A 21,958-nucleotide genomic window follows, 5' to 3' on the forward strand; every position below is an offset into this window, starting at 1 on the left:
CCCCCCCGCCCCCCTCCGTTCTCAGGTCGAAGCCCCGCCCCGCGGTGTGAAGATATTGAGGGCGCCTTCGGGTGATTGGGCTGGATGAGGTCCTGGAGGCGGGGCCTGGGATGGGGTCAGTGCCCTTGTAAGAAGAGGACGAGACCAGAGCCCTTTCTCTCAGCTCTCCGTGAGGACATGGCGTCCCACACCTGCTAGCTGGGACGCGCGGTCTCCCCTCCTTGGTGGGCACCTCGACCTCAGACCTCCAGCCTCCAGAACTGAGGGAAGTAACGGTCTGATGTTCAAGACCCAAGTGTGGTGTTTGTTACGGTGCCCGAGCTGACTTGGCCACTTCTGAAGCATCAGAAAACCAGCGTGGAGTGGAATCTGGTCATTTGTGCCGAAGGAGGATGGAAGGCAGAGTGAGCAGGGGGTGTGTGCTCTGAGCCACGTGCAAAGTGTAAAGGGTTTAAATCCTGCATCAGCCCCAAGATGTGTGAGCCCCTGAAGCCATGGCAGCGACGGTCAGCACACCGACACCAGCCAGGAGAAAGGGCCTTTTGCAATACACTTTGAAAAGAGATTTGATGCTTAGAAAATATTTTTTAATGATATGCTATGTCACTACACATTTTTCTGTGCAAAGAAGGAAAATAATCAACTTACAACTGATCGGGAGCCCCACAGAATAGAACGGTTCCTCGTCACCTCGGAATCCTGCAAGACAGTCAGGCGATCACGGCGGAGAAAGAGGACAGAAGGTGGGGAGACAGAGCCCCATCCCCGCAAGACGGCAGACTCACTTCTCACCACCACCGCCGCATTGGTGGACGCCTGTCCGTGCACGTTTGTTGCCACCGCCGAGTAGGTCGCAGTATCGTCAAAGTCCGCCCTTGGAGGGAAAAAAGCAAGACAGCGTCCTGAACGTGCTGTCGGGCCGGGCTGTTCTCTGAGAGTCAGTGACCCGAACTCGAGCACAGCCTTCCTCGACAACAGCTCGTGTGACCCGGACCCCTGGTTCGTGAGTGATTTGTTTGAGAACAATGCCAGCTCTGCCCTCAGAACGAGGTATTCACTACAGACACGGGTGACGTCTGATCCCGTACGATGCCTTGGCTTTGGCTTTGCGGGGGAAGAAAATGTACTAGCACTTCCAAAGATGCTGAACTGCACCCTCAAAGAGAAGCTTGTATTCCCTCTGGTTCTGTTTTTCTACCTGCAGCATCCGTGGTTTTATCTTGTCAATGGGCAGCTCCAATGGCCTCAACCTCCAGGAGAATCAACCCCACCTCCCTCCCCACCAGGGGTTCCCTGCGCAGACCCCCAAAGCAGTTTAATCGCCCAGACAGGAAGCACCCACTCGTGGGTGTAACGAAGGTGCCTGGACTGGACCCACCTGAGGCCTCCGGGCCCGGAGCGTCGCGAGGGACGCGTGTCCACCCCTGGGAAGGACAATGGCCCAGGGACCGCAGAGCCCAGTTTCTCAGGGGTGGGGCTCCTCCAGCTCCCCACGTCCATCTCACGGAAGCCGAAGCTTATTTTCTGGCTATGAACTGTCTTCCCACCAGCTTCCCCCCAAAACTTGACGTGAGGGCTCTTACTCAACTGACTCTCTGCTAGTTACTTTTCGTTGGCTACTTTGTATAAAAGTCTCAAGTGCCCAGCAAGACAGTGCTATTACCCTATTAACTTGGAGAGAAAGTAGAGCCTTTAAGAAGTTGGGTAAACAAGGTCCACGAAACTCTGGACTCTGCAGCTTTCTGGTCCTTCTGCCATCTCTCCAAGCATGGGCCTCACAGGCATAGTGACAAAAACACAGAAAAAGCTTACTCAGGCCTCATGTTTAGATGCTTTAAGCATCCACTGACCCAGAGATAAACCCGTTCTTTGGGAGTCCTTCGTCATTTTATTGTATTTTCTATTCCACTTGGAGCTGAAAATAGTTTCTTTGACCAAAAAATACACAGTGTCTCCAAGAAACGAGAGAGAACATTTCAGGGACCCACGCTGCCTGGGAAGAGCCCCGTCCCTGCCCCCACGAGGTTCTAATCCAGTTCCACTGCGCCCGGCAATCCCATCTGGCCTCCTGTACCTGCCGCTGCCCAAGGGAGAGAGAGCCGCTACCGCAGATGTTCAAACCAGTGCATTACGTTCAGGCTCACCTTGGAGGGATACAGGCCAACCTCAAGGCCCCTCAACAAAGCTGCAGTTCTAGCCTGAACGCATCGCATTCCTTTGCCGTGCGGGTACAGCGTATCGCCAGGGGCAGAATAAGAGTGACGGTACAACACGTAAAAATCCCGTAAGCATAACACGGATGCTTTCCCCATCACTGGCCATTCATGTTCTCTGCTGATCTACACACACGCTGCGCGCGCATGCGCGCGCGCACACACACACACACACACACACACACACACACACACCCGCCCAACAAACAGGCCACAGCAGCTCCCTCTGGGAACACGGCTAGGGCTGGGGGTCTAGGGATGAGTGGAGAATTTCTTCTCTTCCATAACCTTAGGCATCGCTTGGATTTTTTTTAACCTTGCCCTTGGGTTATTTCTTCTAAACAATGAAACCACTGTATTTTCATAAACGCATTCTTCAAACAGGAAGTATTCTTCTGGGATTAGCCCTACACCTCGCTCTACAAAGATCCCTCCCCACTAGCGGGACTCACCCGCCCCGCAGACCGGAGGGTTGGGCCGCCCACGGGCATGGGCTGGGGAGTCGGGAGCCAGAACGATGGTGGGGGTGGAGAGGCAAAGGCTCCTGTACAGACTGCCGCATCAAATCCCCTGACCTGGAGGCTGGGATGGGACTGGGACACAGACTCAGAAGTAGGAGCTGTAAGGCAAAAACAGACACCCCACACAGAGCCGAGAGACGGGGCAGCCCAGCACAGGAAGTGCCCCCCCCCCCCGCTGGACCTGAACCAAGACTGTCCCCGGGCCCAGCTGGTCAGCGTCCCTACCCACTGCTGAGCGAGGAGGTTACTGGTGCCTGAACCACAACAAGGGCTCGAGAAGACCGTGTACAGACGTCACTCAGAGTGTGTCCATCGGTCACAATAAACCTGTTTTCATCTTCCTCAATACCTCCCTCAAAAGCCTTTCTGGACGTGACTTCGTATCGGTAGTCTCCAAACTGTGTCCCAGAGTTTTCAAACCAAATCTCCCAAATGTGCTATCAATTTCTTCTTCAATATGAATTTCAGCAGTTTTTAAAACAACAGCAGAAACACGCCCTTGACACACCACGTACTGGCCACTCACTGAAGCCCAGAGACAGCTCTGTGCTGCGCTTGACTTGTTTGTGCCCTGATGGCCCTCAGGCAGAGCTGCTCACACCTTCCCTGCTTAACTGAATTACATTCTGAGATTTCAAGGTCAAACTTAATGTTCCCATTTGCGACTACTAATCGCTGTGAATCAGGACTTTTCTTCAATATTGTACAATCAGAATAAAATCCGGGGCAAAATTATGTCTGCTGAGACTATTACAAGACTGCAATCATCAGCCACAAGTTCTGATTTCAGATCTGTGCCCTCATCAGGCCAGCCTGATAAGTCTCATCTACTGAATTTTTAACAAATAAATAGTACGTATTTAAAACTTCTCAAATACGTTTATTGAATACCTACACTTTACTTGGGGGACACGGACGATTAAATAAAACAATGCATTTGAAAATACTTTGCAGCTGTATAGTACTGTATGAACTGTGTAGATTATTAATTGAAATGTATTAGCTGAATCCTTGGACTGAAGTTCAAAAAAGGTTCCCTTTCCCTCCCCGGAGAAGGTCCTCTCCTTTGCCTTTACATTCCAATGAAACAGCACGGATTTCTAAGCGTTTTGAGAACTGCAGTGACTTGCTCTCCATCGTTTCCCAGCTGAGAACAGCTGGAGGAACCCAAGAAGGAGGCTTGTGACGCAAAGAAGGAGCCCCAGGCACCAAGCCCACCTGGACAGCAGCGTCTCCCGCCGGAGTCTGAGCTGCTCTTCAGTTGACTCACAGAATTAGGACCCCGGAGGCAGACGTACCTAACACTCCAGCGCTGACAGCCGGTCAAGTAACCAGTTAGCACTTGGTCCTTAGCAGGAGGGACCAGGCTGGGGAAAAGGTGCCTTGGAGGCAGGATCTAGGTGCACACCTGCTCACGTGCACCTATCCAGAAGAGAGGCTCCACGGGGTCACCTGATTTGTAAAGAAGCCCATGCCCCCTAAAAATATCCGGACCCACTGATTTACTGCCACAGACCCCAGGCAGGGCGCACCCGGCTGAGGGAGTATGCAGGCGAGAGTTAGGACTTCTGGTCATGCTTACTTTTGTCTCGTTCTTTTTGCACATCTCTTTTGTAAATGTTTTATATTCTATAAAATACAGTAGAACAGATATAGATTATAAATAAACACATGTGCGTGTTTTGGGGGAGGGCTCATATATATTTGTTGGCTGCTCTTGCAGGGGGTGGGCTGCAGGAAGCATGGCGCCTGGGGGCACCGGACAGAGGGGACAGCGGGACAGCAAGGGACCGGGCAGGCAGGACTTTGCAGATTCGGAGGAGATGGTGCCCAACTTAAAATTCTGTTCACAGGTCAGTTGGAGACCCACATGCCTGACCACAGCCCAAGGGCCCCCCAGTCTTCCTCTCCTTCCCGAGGACACACTAGGAGAAGCACTTTGCCAGCCCACAGAGTCTATTTCGAGCCTCTACTTCATGCTGTCAGAAATTGCAAGCGAGATTAAGGGGCAAAGGGGTTTATTTTCTGTTTGGACAGCATCCCAGAATAGACAGAGGTGGTATCCTTTGGTCTCAATTTTTACAAACTTCCATGGGGCACTTTTGCAGCCCAAAGTCTCAATCTGAAGTGCCCCCAAAACCACTCCAGGGAAGAAACTAATAATACTTCATCTATTTTAAAGAGGGGCAGGCAAACGTTTAAGTGGCACATGAATTTCTCTTGGGTAGTCAGGCCCCATGTACTCAAACTCTAAGCGGTGTTGACACGGGATTTACAATTTAATTAAAAGTAATTTGAATATCAAAGTCTAAAAATAAAGTGCAAGAAGAGGTTAGCCCTGGAGTCACCCTGCGAGGAGTGGGGAGTACGGAGAGGTGAGGTTAGAATAAAACACAAGATAAGATGTTCTAAACACCTTTATAAAAACACGAGAGCAGCATGAAAATTCTTTGAAGAAATAGAACTCACCCTATGAGTCCCAAGAGAAAATCTTATGAGCATATAAAATCATATCAATTACAGCTTAAATTCAAACAGTACCAAAGGGAACTAAGCTTTCTTTTCGGCACTTCAAGAATTCGGCGACAGTGGCCAAAGAATATTCATAGGAATAAATGTCACTCTTGTAACAGAAGAAGAGCTCATTCCCCAGCCAGGGGAGAAAAGGAGCCAGCACGTTCCTCACCACTTAACCGACCACAGATCAGATGATGGTAACTCAGCAGTCTGGAATGAACAGCTGAGGTCAGCTGTAATTTGTGGGCTTCCCCCTGGCTCTTTTTCTGAAGACTATTTACATTTCATCTGTTAAAAATGTCCCAATGTGGGTAAGAATACTGAGAGAAAAGTTAGTCTCAGGAATTTCCTTGTCCCAAATTCCTTAACTATTTGCAAGCTGAGGCAAACTCCAAGTAATATATCTGAGGACACCTGGATATACTGGGGCCTCACTGATTTAGTTCACCTGGTTCAAAGCTTCTCTTATTCCCAGTACAAATTTAAAAGCTGCCAACATAGTGTGAACAGGACTTTTTCATACTTGAGAAAGGGAATTCGTTTCTCTTTTCAAAACGATGACTGAAATTCAGCTTGAAAACAAACCAGTTGCTAGGGCACCCCAGGTTAGAAAAGAGTCAACCCCCCCCACCACCAAATAAAAATACTCTTCAAAATGAAGCAAAGTTTCTCTTTCTAGATAGTATGGCTTACTGCCTGTGGAAATTTCTGGAAATTTTGGAAACTGAAGGAAAGTGGGATGCCTAGACCCCGCCCACTCTCAGCCTTCCGCACCCCAGCTGACGCAGGAGCCCCCAACCCCGGGGCTGATTCCGACCCCTCTTTTTCACTGACACCCACATCCGATCCATCAGCAAATCCTACAGCTCTAACTTCAAAATCGGTCCCCGCCCACCTCACCGGCTCCACCTCGTCCACGTTGGTCCAAGCCCCACCATCTTTCTGGAATTTCGGCCAAGCTGTCCAAGTCTGCCCTGCTATCCGTTCGCAGTCAGTGACCCTCTGGAAACGTAAGTCAGATCTTTCACTTCCCCTTTGCCCCCAGTAACAGCCTTGTGACGGTTACAGGGTCGGGGGTGATCTTCACGGTGCTGGTGAGATCTCTACCCTTCTGTCCTATGACTCCCACCAGGGCTGCTACAGCCCTGGGGTCCTGACGCTCCTTCCCGGAGCCTCTCCCCCACGCCTCTGTCCCCTCCTCCATCCCCTTAGACGTCTTCTCCTCTAAGGTCTGCCTGGCCCCCCTTTAACACCACACCCGCCCCAGCCCCAGGCCATATGCCCTGACCCCTGCATCCAGCGTCATCACCCTGATCTACCGTAAGATTCCCTTTTTATTACACTTAAGGCTTGCCGCCATGTTCTGGACCTCCAAGTCAGGAATCGAGGTTTTGGTCGCTTTAACACAAGTTCCTAGACTGTGTGGGGCACATAGTAGGTTCTCAATAAACAGTGCCAGTGGGGCCCATGGGGCCAGGGCCTCCAGCTTTTCTAAACAGCCTCAAATTTACCTAGAGAAACAAGGTTATGACTCGACACAAATCTTAACTGTAACCTGTTAGCCTCTGTCCTAATTCATCTGCATAATGTTATGATCTTTTTGTAAAAAATAAAAGCTGTGTATACAGAAAAGCAGAGAGTAAATGAACAGCGGAATCTCACTTTTGTTAAAAAAAAAAAAAAATCAAAGCATGCTCGTACGGTTCTACATGTGTGTTGTGTAAGGGAAACCAGCAGTGCTGTAAGTACACCAAAATACCGACCCTGGATGTTGGAAATACGGATGAACTTTACCTTCTTTTCGTTATCTGTATTTACTGCATGTTTTCAATTTGCTATGAGAAGAAAATAAAGGTCATATTTCCTTGAGGAGCTGAGCTTAGGAACTGTTGCCCAAACCTGCAGGAGATGCAGCCCGGCCGCTGAGCAGGTGTGCGGGTGTCTGTGTTTCCCCGTGGCCCTCACACCTGGCACTGCCGTCCTTCCTTAGGCCATTTTCTCCTTTCGTTCCCAGAACAGGAGCCCCGCAGAACCAACCACTGAATCCACATCCCTCTGGCCTGACCCCAAGGAAACAAAGGGAAGCCTCTACCACCAATATTTAACTCAGAAACACCAGGAACGTCACGCAGAATTCAGATGTGGTGTGAGTTGACCTCCGCTTCTGTGTTTGGGAGGTTGATCACCGGGGCAGGTGCTGGGGCACGGCCGTGCCCACCAAGCCCTTACCTGTTGATCTCCAGTGTGTGCACCCCGTACTTGCTCTCAATCCTGTATTTTCCTGGCTCCTCTGCCTGGCAGATCAAGCTGCCGTCTTTATACCTAAAAGAGGGAAACACTTGTCTGAGCTTAAAGGCCGACTGGCTGTTTTGCACATGTCCCCACCTTCCTATTTCCCATCCCCTGCTGCCCCTCGCGGGCACGCGCGCACACACACACACGGCACGTTTTCGCTCTGCTTCTGCCTGATTCACCACTCAGATCATAGGCGGTGGGCAGAGCGGGAGCAGCTACGGGAAAGGTCCAGAGCCCACTCTCGGCTGTTTAAGGGGAGGTGGCTCTTGCAGGACTCAGACTACCTGGGCAGCCCTCAACCTGCATGGGACACAGCGTGGGCCAAAGGTCCCCTGGAACTTGTTAGGAACTCTGGATACAACATTCCAAGGAAAAACGTAACCAGTGTTGCTTAGGCCCTGGTCCAGCCTCTGGAGGGAGGCCGCAGTGTAGCCGGAGTGCACGTGGAGAGACCCAACTGCTCTGGACCCTGCCTAGAGGAGGCTGGCCTCGGGGTCCCCCCAGGACAGCAGGGCCACGGCTCCCCCTAGGGCAAGGGTGGGAGGCTCTCAGCCTCCCCGGCCCGCCTCGTGAGCAGCCAGAGGGCGGAGGCACTACTTTTCTGCTCTGCTGCCGACAGCCCTAACCCAGGACGCACGTGAAAGCACGGTGTTGTGGCCAGCGACAGACCCTGGGGACTCAGTACCAGCAAGTGGGAAAATAAATGAATATACAAGTTAGTTTTAGCAACATACGTTGAAACTGAAAGTGTCGGTGGGGCTTATTTAATTTTCAGCATCACAAGGCTCGAGGAACCCTCTCACTGTGGTTCCAGAGCCTTGGAGTTTAGGGTCTCCACTTACATGAGTAAAAGCAGAGCTGCAGGTAAACACAGGTCATTTCCGGGAACCTGGTTTTCAATAAAAGTCCTCTGGAAAATCATTTGGGTCAATTGCACTAAAATGAAAACGCCTGCCTAGGATTTCCAGGGGCCCCTCCGTGTGTTTCCACGCACGCACTTCCTGGTGAGTTTCAAGAGAATTGGTCCCTGGAGTAGGTGCCGCACGCTCCCTGCAGGTGGATCTTCTCCATCCGCTCAGGTGAGCCAGCGGCTGCAGATCCTTCACAGGAAGAGCAGCGGGGCCTCCGCCCCTGGGAGGTGCCCCCACTCACCACTGCACCACGGGGGTTGGGAAGCCCTGCACGGTGAAGCACAGCTTGACAGACATCTGCTCCCAGATGGTGTGCGACCGGAGCGGCACCAGGATCCTGGGGGCTCTGCTCAGCTGCTCCTCAAGGAAGTGCCTCTCCCAGGCCAGCCTGTCGTCCACCTGTCCCGGGGAGCAGCGCGTCAGGGGGCCAGGGGCGCGAGGCCCCCGCCACCAGGCCCGCGAGCATCGTGCCGACTACACGGCTGCACGGGCACCCGCCCGCCCCTACCGCGTGCTGCAGGCCGTGTCTGTCCGCGTGCTGCAGGGCGTATCTCTCCAGCTTGTCCTGGGCATGGGTGCGGGCCAGGTGCACCTCCTCCTCCAGCTGGGCCAGCTCACCGAGGAAACGCTCCCGCTTGGCCTCCGCATAGGAAGCCACCAGTGACTGGTACCTAGGAGCCAAGAAGCCACAGAATTCTCGGGACACGTGCAAAGGGCGTGTGGCCACTGAGGGCCTGGGACCAGACATGCGGTCCGCGGGGACTTCCTACGTGGGCTCAAGGAGAAGGTGGGAGAGAAGCTACTTCTGCTTCTTTTGCAAGCTCTCCTCTTCACGGCGACACACAGGACCCACTCGTTTTCCTGGGAGGCTGCCATTTCTGAGTGAATTTAAGACTGAAGTAAAGCCTTCTGAACTAATAGATTCAAATTAAGAAATAAGTCTGTATCCTAGAAAAATTAAAAGGATACAGTCAGCAGCTTCTTAATCTGTCGGGGCAGAGAAATGAGGGGCACCTTCCTTCTGACCCGAGGGCCACCTCTGTGGGTTCCACAGGTTACATCCTGGCACTGCCAGGCCCAGCAGTGCGTCAGGCCACCCTGTCACCCCTCCCCGGCCCCATCCCCTCCTTCACCACTGCGTTCCCGAGGCCCCAGCAGAGCCAGAGGCTTGCTGTTCCCTGGGCTGCCCGGGAAGGGAAAACGGCAGCATCAAGTGTGCAGCCGGGGAGGCGGGGACCAGGCGGACGTGGCTTATAAAGGTGGGGTGTCAGACTGGAGGACTTTCTGCTCTGCGTGGCCCAGCCGTGTGGGGAAGGCCGTCCTAGAACCCGGGCAGCTCCCGCCACCCCGCCCAGGGCCCTCCCGCCCCACCGCAGCCCTCACTACCAGTCCTCGCTTCTCCAGACACAGCGCAAATCGCAGGCCTGGTGTCAGGTGTCCGGGAAGCTGGAGATCGAACACAGAGTTTCAGGAAACTCTGCAGCTTCTTCAAGCAGAACCGTGGAGATAGGAACTATAATAAAAGCTAAACCCCGAGCGAGTGTTGACTCAGCCTCGTCTTCACTTCCGACCAGCCCAGCCCAGCCCACACCCGCCTGCGTCCCGTCCCCGGACACACACCACGATCTCCTCGCTGCTTAGAGGTCATCTCCTCGCCCCTCCGGCCTTTCCCCACACCCTCTGCTCATGGTGATTCTCCACGGAGGAGAACAAGCGTCTAGGTTTTTAGACACAGGTGCACACCTGTCACATCACCCTAATCCCAAGTGCCCGGCTCCCCTTCACTCATGGAGCCACACGCACAGAAATGACTTTGTAGGTCCCTGTGGGAGAAACAGCGAGCGCCTTGCTAAGAGGGCTCGCAGGAACCGAGCCTTCTTGTCTGCAGTGAATCCCACTAAATGACAGCGTCAGCAAAGGCAAATCTCTATTCGTGCCGCAAACTGTCCTGATGAGCTTATAAAGGATCAGATGTCCCACCTGGACCTCGTTTAAAATGTCTTTGTGAATTGCACTTGTCAATAGCACCGCCAGCCCCAAATGTTTTATAATAAATATCAGAACTAGAATTGCTCCCCCTGGCCGGCCCAGCCCCAAATACTGTGATCTGGGACATTGAGAAGGCACCCCTGCTAGTCTGTGATGGGGTGACTGTGACACTGCCCCCTTGCGCAGAATGATGTCACTCATCGTGCATTTGCCCTAAAGACAAGCCCCTCGGACAGCTGCATAACGCAGGGAGGCCCACTTTTCACAGGACAGAAGTAGAGGCATCAAAGGGACATTTCTAATCTGCTGTATCTTCCAGGAGGACATTTCCAGACCCTTCAGGGCACGCCAATGCCTCGTTGGTATTTATTTTACATGAAGACATAGCTTAACTCAAACTGATGAACCCATAACTTCATCTCTCTCCAAGGACCCATTTGTCCTGTAGGTTAAACTCATATCTGCCACAGGAGGTAAGGAATAAATATGTACTTTCAGTAACGCCTAAGGCCAGCAAGAGTAGTGAATTATCATAAAAAGGACTGGAATTCATCGAACTCCTCAAATCACACTACACCGGGCTCCCTCGAATGGCAGGGACAGAGCAGGGGTTGCAATAAAATCTCCATTAACTCCGGCCCAGCTCACCAAAACCTCCAATTACTTAGATTTACTTTTAAAGGAGGAAAGACCTAATTTCAATAAGATCTTTCACATGGGAGATATGCACATGGGTTGTGAGAATAAAATACTGTGAGGGTCCTAAAATGCAGAATCCCAAAGCATGGGTGCTGGGCTCCGTGGAGAGCTGACACAGCCCTGACCTATATCCACTGCACTTGTCCAGAGGGACTGACATTTACCCTGAGCACCAGGGACACAGTAACATTATAATCAGTCATCAAGAATCAAAATACATTCTTGAGTCAGATTTGATATTGCAAGAGTAGCTTCATGTGTTTTAGGAAGATTTCCAACAGCCAGGATTGTCACAAAAGTCATTTTTGCCGAGACCACATCAATCATGGTAACCCACTCCCTGACTGTTCAAATTAATACAAGCTTACTTTCCCCATTTATTTCACCCCAGGAAACTGAGGAATAGGAACTTTATGGGATAAGATCACACCAAGGTATAACCAATTAAAATAAAATTATAAAGCTCTGGTCTTCTCACTCCCTGGGCCAAAACCTTAAGCATAGGAGAACCCTTTCTGAAATAATCCAACACATAAAAATCCAATTTCTTAATGTACACATTCTGAAGTGATTCTTTTACAAAAGAAGTCTTCACTTGACAATAAAATTAATTTTCAGGGCAAAATTCCCATAAGGCATCTAAAAGATGATTCAAATTTTCTTAAAAATAAAGGCTAATCTTTTCAGCTATACAATATTTTTACTAAACAGATTCCTTAGTCATAGTGCAACTTTCAGACTGAAACATGTTGAGCCAAATCTCATTTCCTTCCGGTTTTGAGTGTTTTAGCGATACAGAGAAAACTTTCTAGAAATAAGTAGGAGGAGAAGGTGAGGGGGAAAAAATAGAGCAGATAGGAAATGAAGCATTCATGAGATGCTCAAGTGCTCTGTTCTGAAAAGATCCAAGTCAGTTGACCACCTGTTTCTCTGTGATCTGGAAATAATTTTAGAACCGACGTTCTTAGTAACCCACCCCATTCCTGTGACATTTTCCCCATGAGCTGAGTCTGTAGAAATGTGAAGCATGAGGGTCTACAGAACCCCCTCCCTTCAGCTCTGTGTCCACACAGACACGTGGCTGGAATCCTGGCCTCTCTTTGGAAGATTCCGCACTCAAGTCTCAAGCCTCACAGCTGTTCCTTAATAGCCGAAGAGGCTGGTGGTGGAAATTCAAAAACTCCAACTCAGACCTTTAGGTCTCGAGGCCTCCGAATGTGACCAGCGTGCTTTCTGGGGAAAGGGAGTGAGTTTGGGGGGAGAGGAGAGAGGCCTGAGGCCAATCCAGCTGCGACGTGTGGACAGTGGCCGTGGGTCCTCTGGACTGCAGGGTTCTCTTCTGCACGAGGATGCAGAAAATCCAGCCCCAGTCGTTTCCTTGTCGGGATGAACTGAGATGATCACAGTGGAGAATAAGAATCGACTGAAAACGGTCGCGCGTGGCTTTCACTGCAGCAAGTGTTCCCTTCCCAGTTCGTCCACGTCCCCTTTCGGCTATGCCCCCTGCCTCATTCTCTGACTGCAGAGCCCCTGCCCAGGCCGCGGGGCAGCGCGGGGCGCCCGGGGCTGGCCTGGCGGCGGGCAGAGAGGGCAGGGCGTTACCTGTGCCTCCTTTCCTGCTCGTCCTCTTCCAGCGCGGTGCTCACCTTCCTGGCACACAACCTGCAGGTGGTCCCCTCCTGTGCCGTCTGGCTGGACCCTCTCTGCGAGGACGACTTCTGAGTGACAGATTTCTGGGAAGACGTCTGGGTGGAAGCGCGCCTTGGCGAACATGGGAAAAATCACATGTGGTGGAGAAGTGTAAAAATGCACCGTCACAAACAACATCACTCCCTTTCCACGCCCCCAAGCCATCCTCGAAATGCAGGGCACCCACACCTGCACATGCGGACACACACACATGCACACGCCTGCAGGCACCCCTGTGTGTATGCGCTTACTTGCACATGTGAACACACACACACACACACACATCCCTAAGTGTGGCCTCCAGCCCGTCTGCACAGGCCCATCCCCCGCAGGGGCGCGCCCCCAGACTCAGCTGCCCGCCACCCCTGCCCCTCCCTCAGGCCAGCCAGTGCCTTCCAGGCCCGTTTGGCCGGAGGCCATGATTTTATATATATATCTCTTAAGGGATCTGCAGCTCCCTGAGGCTGCTGGGAGGGGCAGACAATGTTTGGCTTTGTTTGTTACCAGGATGGCAGCTAACCACGAGGACCACAGGTGGTTCTAAATATAGGGGCTGGGGACGTGGACCTGAGGCCGGAGCCCGTGCCCAGTGTCCACCTCCTAAATTAACACTGCAGAAACATGGGGGCCAGGGCATGTGCCACTGGCCCCTGCAGACGCAGAACCTCAGAAGCTCACAGATGAGGCTGCGGCTTGACACCAGCCTATCAGGCAGTGAACAAAAAATCTACCTTTTGCTACGTTATTATTAATGTAGCAAAATTATCATTGAGATGGGCTTCCATCCGATCTTCACTTGGCCCCCATTAACTTCTGTCCCACCGACATTCTTTCCCATGGGTTTCCTTCTCATTGCCCTTGCTTTTTGGTGACCTTTTAGATTCTAGTTCTGGAAAGGCATGTGAAGAAGAGTGAAGTCAAGGAGCAATTACTGAAGGTCCATGACTCATGAGCTAAACCAGGGGCTCGGAGCCTGTCTACCAGGACCTGCCGGGATCTACAGGATTTGCCAGGATCTCCCAGGATCTGCCAGGACCTGCCAAAATCTGCCAGATCTTCTAGGATCTACCAGGATCTCCCAAGATCTGCCAGGATCTCCTAGGATCTACCAGGATCTGCCAGGATCTCCCAAATCTTCCAGGACCTGCCAGGATCTACTAGGATCTGCCAGGACCTGCCACGATGCCATGCAGTGCCCCACACAAAGTTTGCTGTGCAGCCAGGTCAGCCACGTTCCCCGTCTGGCTCTGGACACGGGCATCGGGGAGCACAGCCCTCCCTACCTCCCCGGCTAAACCAGTTCATCTCCAGGCTTCAGGGGACTGGATAAAGCTTCTTGCCTTGAAAGTCAGACAAAGCTCGTAATCAAGGCTCGGCCTGCCCCATCAGTGAATTACAACTTACTTTTTCGCTGCATATTCATCCAGAAGGTACCTTGTTTGAATATTACGGTATGACTGGTCAAAGTTTTTGTGTCTCTTTTGGTAGAAGGGCATGGCAACAAGTGACATCTTTGTGGACACCTAGAAAAAAGAGTAACAAATAGAGCAGAGGTCCTGGAATTTCTAAAGTAATCAGTCTCCTGCAATTCACACTAACCTTTTAGGTTGTTCCAAAGAGGAAACTCAACTCCAATTAACAAAACCCTTGTGGGGAAAGAGAATATAAGAAAGAGTCTATAAGAGGAAATAATCTTGGACACCTATTAAGTTCCCTGGGACCTGACTTCATTTCTTGTTTGCTTCCACAAAAATTAGAAGATTGAGCCGCTTGTTTCCCTTAATTGTAAACTCACCCAATGTCTATAAACTACCTAGGTTTGTTCAAGGCAATGTGAAAAGCAATGTGAGCGATAAGGATAAAAATAATTAAAGCACAGGTCAGAGAAGTAAACAAACAGAATACAAGAGAGGAGGAGATAAGAGCAAAGGAGACACAAAACGTGCTGGGAAGTAAGGGGGGAGCACATGGCCCAGGGGTGAAGCAGGTGACATTTGAGAAGAGACTGGGGAGGTGATGGGCAGAGGTGGGGCGGGCGGAGGGCATCCCAGGGGCAAAGTGGGAAGCAGGAAAACACTGGGGCTCAGGATCTCGGGAAAAGCAGACAGGAAACGTCGCTCCGGAAAGCACGCAGCAGCATGGAGGTTTCGGCGTCTGCGCAGGAGGCGAAGCGTCTCCTGCTCTGAAGGGGGGTTTGAGAACAGAACGGTCTCCAGGAAGCCTTCCAGACCCAGTCCCCTAAAATCCCATCTCACTGGCTACTTGTCGGCTTGCTTGGTTGGGAGGGGCAGGCCTGGGGGCTGAGCCCAGCTCCAAAGTCTGGGGGATGCGGGGAAGTGAGCGCTCTTTGGCTAAATTCTCCCCAAACAAGAAGTCTTCAAGACCCACCCTGCAGCAAGGATGTGGGGATCTGAAGCAGCGCAGGTATTAGACGGCCGTTTGCTGCATGTGTTCACCCAAATAAGTAAAATGCCAACTTACCGGGCTGCTTGACTCTCTCTAAAAAGGGACGCAGACAATGTCCCTAAACCCCTGTGATTATTAACTTCCCAAATAAAGGGGCACAAGAACTCCCCAAACCCGAGCTCCATTTTTGTCATCTGTGTTGAAATTGGAATAATCTGCCCCGATTTAAAGAAGGATCCTTAGGAGGCCTCACAGCACAGCCCCAGGGGACACGGGGGTGGAAATGGGCAGAAAACGCCAGGTCCTGTCCCGAGAAGGGCCCTCACCCTCACTCCTCATTGCAGTGCACGCCTCTAAGCAAATGTTAGAAAACCTGACAAGCATAGAATCTGCTCCAAGTCTATGTCTCATGATCCGTTCCCTTTAGACTATGATTTCCTAGAATCACAGAATTACAGAGCTTGGAAAGATCCTTGAGGATTATCCAAGCCCCTATTCTATGGGGGAGGACGAGTGGAGCAGGGGACCCGATAGCCAGAGAGGAGAAGTGATTTCCCTAAAAACATACAAAAAGTGCCTGCCCATCCAGAAGCCACCAGACTCCTCTTTCGGGGTCTTCTATACTTTTCCACACTAACTCATCTCAAAATTCCCTCCTAAAAACCAACTAGTCAACCAACTACCACGTCTCCATTGAGGGTCCAGCGTGTGTCTTGTGGTTGGCATACATTTGACTATAAATATATAATAGAATGTTGCACCTAAAAGAACCCAATAAAAACATACCCCCTCCATCCCACCCCCATTTTAAAAGAGGTACCATAACGTTGAGGTCAAGTGCACAGGTTTTTACACCTGACAGGCCTAGGATCGACTTCCGACTCCAGCACTACTGTTAAGTGGCCTTGGGCTGACCTATCATTTCTCTATCTTGGAGGTTCTACTGAATCTGCACAGTGCTGGCACCGTGCTTGGTAGGGAGGAACAAACAACCAAAACTGGGAGCCGCCCTAGCACACTATTGTTGTTTGTTGTTGTTAAGTTGAATTCTGCAGGTAGGACAGGGTGTCTGAAAACACGCACTTATCACTTTAGTATTTGCACAATATCCTCGACTGCATCTCTGGGATTTTCCAATGAGTTACTCAGGGTGATTCTTCAAGGAAAGCTTCTGCCCATAAGGCACACACTCTGTTGCTGGGGACAGGTCACTGGATTGATGTGTTGGGGCACACGGGTCACCACTTGGAGCCAGTTTCATCTAGACCTTCTCCCATCACCCCTGCACTCATGGAGGAAAAGTCAGCTACAGCAGAAAAACCCAGAACAGCCCCTGCACCTGCTGTTTCAGCAGTGGTCCTGCCCCATCACAATGTTTACTTACATCTGTGTGGAGTTACCCTTCAGATCCGGTTGTGTTTCTTGGCAGAGGGAAGAGTCCAAAAATGGCCTAGGTGACTGGAGAGGATAAGCTATCTCGACATGTTTAGAGTGTGGCAGCTAGCACCCTCAGAGCCCCCCCTTGGTGGGACCCTGCCTGTTCACAGCCAGCGACCTGCGGGCTCCAAGTGCAATCAGCACCCAGCGTGTCCTGGGCTGACGTGACGCCAGCTCAAGTGGCCGGTGAGTCCTCACACATCCTGCCGGGAGCAGGCACTTTGTGGCGATCGGGCGCAGGGCCGGAGTCAAGTGCACGTGGTTCCCGTGCTCTCACTCTGACCGTGGACTTGCTGGAGGTACGACCCCCAGGGCACCATGGGGCCGCGGCGGTACCCAGGGCTCATCCCACGTGATTCTCTGCTAGCTGAGTGGACATGATGCTGAGGGCCAGCAAGCCAGGAGGCTTCTCCCACGTCCACCCCACCCGCACTTGGAGCACCTGCCCTGCGCTGCGCCGGCCAAGCCTGGACCAGGGGGCCATTGCATTTCAAGGACAGAGACATCTTAGGGACACCTGCACCAGCGAAGGCAGCAAACTCCCACCTTCTATGCATGGGACCCCCTGCCCGCACTCACTGACTTTATGAGCCTCAAGCCCAGCCCAGGTGCACGGGAAGGGCCACCACACAGCCCAAGCCCACGCCAGGCCACCCATTTGGGCTCTGCTCAGTGGACCTCAAATTCCAGAACCTGGGGACTTCCCTGGTGGCACAGTGGTTAAAAGTCTGCCTGCCAATGCAGGGGACACGGGTTCGAGCCCTGGCCCGGGAAGATCCCACATGCTACAGAGGAACTAAGCCCGTGAGCCACAACTACTGAGCCCGCGAGCCACAACTACTGAGCCCACAAGCCACAACTACTGAGCCCACACGCCACAACTACTGAAGCCCCCGCACCTAGAGCCCGTGCTCCGCAACAAGAGAAGCCACTGCGATGAGAAGCCAATGCACCGCAACAAAGAGTAGCCCCCACTCGCCGCAACTAGAGAAAGCCCGCACACAGCAACGAAGACCCAGCACAGCCAAAAATAAATAAATAAAATTAAAAAAAAATAAAATTCCAGAACCTGCCCGGGTGTCCCTGTCCCCACTGGGGGCCTGCAGACAGGGGTGAGGACACCTCGTGGAAGCGAGTTCCCTGCAGGCACGGGCTCCGACCCCCCTCAGCCTGGGGCCGTGAGGGGCGTGGCCAGCTGTGCTATGGGGACCCCACCGAGAGGAGGGCGTGGCGGCAGTGTGCACAGAGCTCTCTCCACTTTCTCCTCTTTAGGGAAACGACCCCCAGCTGACGCCTCAAAAGACAGCAAATACAGCGGCCCCCAGCACAGTTCTGGGGGGTGAGTCCCGCATGGAGGGGGCGTTGGGGGCTGGATTCCAGCGCTGACCCTGCCGCCCACCCAGCTCTCGGGTCTCAGTTTGTTTCGCTGAGAACACAGGGGCCAGAGGAGGAAGCAGGGACATTCCTTCAAGCGCCAGCGGCGCCCGGATCTGTGGCCAAGTTTAAAACCACCGGAGGCAACACCCCGCTCCACCCACTGACCACCCTCAAATACCAAAGAAGCAGAGTCGACCTTGGTCAAACACACAGGTTCTGGTGTTTTCAGCAATCGTGAGTGAATTTACACAACTTGAGATGCATCCCCTTATTCTGTCCTGGTTCGAATCTCGACCTTTCCTACGAGGAAACTGCTTCAGGTGATGAAACTAACCCTCAGGTCACTGGTTCCCGGTGACGGAGCCAAACTTCCATCCCGGCGTCTGACTCGGCACCGGCCTGCTTCCCACCCACTGTCGCTCCTGACACGTTTGGGAATCATGACACTGAAATGAAACGCGAGCCTGCCCTCAAGCACTGGGGGCTGTGCGTCCGTGACAGGCTCCGTCCTGATCCCTTCCTGCGAGGACTATTTGGAACCGATCTCTCATGTCACCAAGAAGGGTTTTAATCTGTGAAAACGTTTCAATGAAAACACATTTACTTCCATTTAATAAAAGAAATTGTTTGTGCAGCTAAAGTTGTTGAAGTCCGTGAACACACCAAGTTAAAGCTCTTCTAGAGAAACAGAAAGGGCACAGTTGGTCCACAGCCCCAAGGAACTATGCCCTCAGTTCCCAAGACGGGTTCCATTCACATCGGGAACTACTTTCCCCAAGGTTTTTCCAAACTACTCGGCTCCAAAAGTAAATATAACTGAGCACAGCATAACTCTTCAAATCCTCACCATCCAACGTGGCCTGACGTCTAATGTCTGTCAACCAGCTTCCCAAGTGTCCCCCAAAGAGCCTCTCAGCCCCAGGACTGAACGTCTTAGCAGGTCCCTCAGCTACCTCTCTCCTTGAAGCTCCAGAGTTCTTCCAGGGAGCCTGATTCATCCAGCCCCCACGCTTAAGCAGGATCAAATTAGATGGAGAAACAAGATAATGCGCTGCTTCCTGGACGGGACCTTTCCAGCAACCCAGAGACTTACCACATTTTTCATAAATTGCGAGAATCAAAAACAAATCAACGGTTACACAAATATTTCATCCCATAAACTTTACCCACAGGTTCTCCTTGTTTTCATGAAGCACAGGCACCTGGGTGAAGGTCCCTAATTCAGAGTTAGCTTCATGCAAATTCGCTGCACGTAGAACCCAGACTCAGTCTAGTAAATAACTACGCCAAATGATCTTTGCTACATGTGCTCTTCGACGCCTGTTTTACTTCTACCCAGTGAGGAAGGACCTTGAGACCAGGAGGTGGAGAGAGCTAAGCATTTCCAAGCACTGAGACCCCACGTTCCTGCCTCACTGCCCCTCCCGGGCCTTCTGGGTGCAGGCATCCAACTCCACTGCCTTTTTCTGGGGCAGCGTTTCAAGAGCATGACCAGAGGAAGCTCAGGCTCTCTTATGGGAACTGAGCCTGAAAATCCTGCAGGATCATAATGCGTCAAAAAGCACAAAGGAGAAAAGCATCATTGTGAGGTGAGAACTTAGAAATCGTGACAAGAAGTACTGTTTTTGTCCCCTCCCCTAGATGCTACAGTCCAGGTCTGAGCTGAATGGCCCTGCTTTCTTTCTGTTTCTCTTAAGAAAATATCCAATTTTATTTCACACCATTTCAAACCTACCCTCTCCTGACAGAGGCTCTCATTTCTGTGACTCGTGAAAATTGCAGACATCCATCAACCCACTCAGGGACCCAAAGGAGATGCTGCAGAAGCCAGGGTGAAAGTGCAAGGGCTGGGAAGGGGCTCAGAACCTCCTAACAACACAGGAAGTATTCAAATCCAGTCAAAGAAACACAGACCTTGGCTCTAATTACTGGCTGACCTTTTCTGCATGGAGTGGAGTTCGCCGGTTCCCGTGGCTTCACCCTGACACCCTTTGCTTAGGAAATCTGAGTGCAGCCAGCTTCTGTACGCTACCCTTCCCTCCTCCAAAGCCTCACATCAGAAAAGGAAAGAAGCGGAGGAAACTTACCCAGAGAGAAAGGAAGGTGGCGAAGAGGAGAGGGCGTCTGCCTCACGGGCTCACCAGGCTGCAGGCTCCGGCTGAGGGAAGCAAAGCACGTCTCCCTCCAAACGTCCGGCCTCCCTCCCATTTATGGCTGAGGAGATGCTATTTATAGACCCTTGGGAAGCCTGGCCCCTCGCTGATACCTGCATCATAAATCATCAGCCTGCTCTTAGGAGGGAAAAAGTTTAATTCGAGGAGGAAAAATCGAAAAGTGAAAAGCATCCTTCCCAACGCACAAAGTGCATTTCTCATGCCCAGGAAACTGAGGAAGCAGCTACTGACAGAGAAAAAGAGGGCAGGGGCCTGACACCCCACCCTGCCCGCCCTCCCCAGACTCAGCTGTACTCTGAACATAAATTTGCAGACTTATTTTTAATGCTTTGGGGCTAAAGTTTCCCTGGTACATAAACGGACACTCGCAGATGAGTCTCTAACACAGACTTGATTGCAGTAAGCATTTTCACCATTTTGACACCAAACCCCGAGAGTGCTGTCAGCCGTGGATGGAGGGAAGGTGGCCTCTGTCGGGGGGGGCGGGGGGGTGTTTGGTTGGGTTTTTTAAATTTTATTTCAGAGATGACTCAAGCTCTGACTTGGTTTCTTCCTGGGGTTAATTTAGCCAGAACTTCTACCTAAAAGAGGACCCATGCCTAGTCGGCAAGTTACGTCTTATTTATAGTTACTACCGCCGGCGTGCGTGGCATCTAAGCCACCCAGATGACTGCAGGGTGCAGCATGTGTCCAAGTATAAATAACACACGACTGGCACGATTGATCTGGGCTGTCACAGGGAGCCTATCGCCGAGAGGGGGGCTGAGTCGGGACGCCCCGCCTCAGAGGCCAGAGCTGACTGCAGCCACGTCCCAGGCTCGGCCACAGTGGGGCTGTTTCCCTGCTGGCACAACGTGTGTGAGAACAACCGGCTTTTAAGTCTGTTGCAAAAATTAGTGAGAATAATATATAGGAAGTGCCCGAGAGTCCAAAAAACTCCCTGTTCCCACATCTGGTTTATCAAGAATATAGCCAAAGACCAGCAGCACAGGTCAATGGATGAGTGAGATAAATACCACAAAGGCACGCAAGACACGGAAGCAACCCCAGTGCCCATCGACAGATGAATGGATAGAGAGGATGTGGTACATACATACGATGGAATATTACTCAGCCATAAAAAAGAATGAAATCACGCCATTTGCAGCAACGTGGATGCAACTAGAGATTATCATACTAAGTAAAGTAAGTCAGACAGAGAAAGACAAATATCATATGATATCGCTTATATGTGGAATCTAAAAAAATAGTACCAATGAATCTATATATAAAACAGAAACAGACTCAAAGACATAGAAAACAAACTTACGGTTACCAAAGGGGAAAGGGGGGGAGGGATAAATTAGGAGTTTGGGATTAACATATACACACTACTATATATAAAATAGGTAACAAACAAGGACCTACTGTACAGCACAGGGAACTATCTTCAATACCTTGTAATAACCTATTGATATAGTGGAAAATAATCTGGAAAAGAAATATATATTGATATATATGCATAACTGAGTCACTCTGCTGTACACTTGAAACTAACACAATCTTGTAAATCAACTACACTTCAATAAAAAAACAAGCTATCACAAAGGCACAGAGTAAAAGCTGTTTACTTCACCATCTGAGCATCTTTGCATCCTCTCCATCCAGCCACTCACTCTCCTCCCTAAACACTGCCACCGATGTTCCGAACGTGGGCTGAACCTGCAAGCAGACAGAAGCCAAAGAGAGGA

General features: G+C 51.3%; 1 protein-coding gene across 1 annotated transcript in view; it reads right to left on the reverse strand.

Moving 5' to 3' along the window:
- The window catches only part of MYOM2 (myomesin 2), a 74,647-nt gene extending 60,302 nt beyond the window's left edge, over positions 1 to 14,345 (reverse strand). The window contains exons 1-7 of the mRNA XM_068531989.1: positions 14,239 to 14,345; positions 12,748 to 12,906; positions 8,966 to 9,128; positions 8,699 to 8,856; positions 7,481 to 7,573; positions 786 to 874; positions 649 to 699 (exon numbers count right to left, since the gene is read on the reverse strand). Of these exons, the coding sequence (XP_068388090.1) occupies positions 649 to 699; positions 786 to 874; positions 7,481 to 7,573; positions 8,699 to 8,856; positions 8,966 to 9,128; positions 12,748 to 12,906; positions 14,239 to 14,345 (820 nt within the window). The remainder of the gene's footprint in view (positions 1 to 648; positions 700 to 785; positions 875 to 7,480; positions 7,574 to 8,698; positions 8,857 to 8,965; positions 9,129 to 12,747; positions 12,907 to 14,238) is intronic.
- Positions 14,346 to 21,958: the final 7,613 nt, after the last annotated feature.

Source organism: Eschrichtius robustus, chromosome 21, assembly GCF_028021215.1.
Source record: "Eschrichtius robustus isolate mEscRob2 chromosome 21, mEscRob2.pri, whole genome shotgun sequence".
In the NCBI taxonomy this organism is placed as follows: domain Eukaryota; kingdom Metazoa; phylum Chordata; class Mammalia; order Artiodactyla; family Eschrichtiidae; genus Eschrichtius; species Eschrichtius robustus.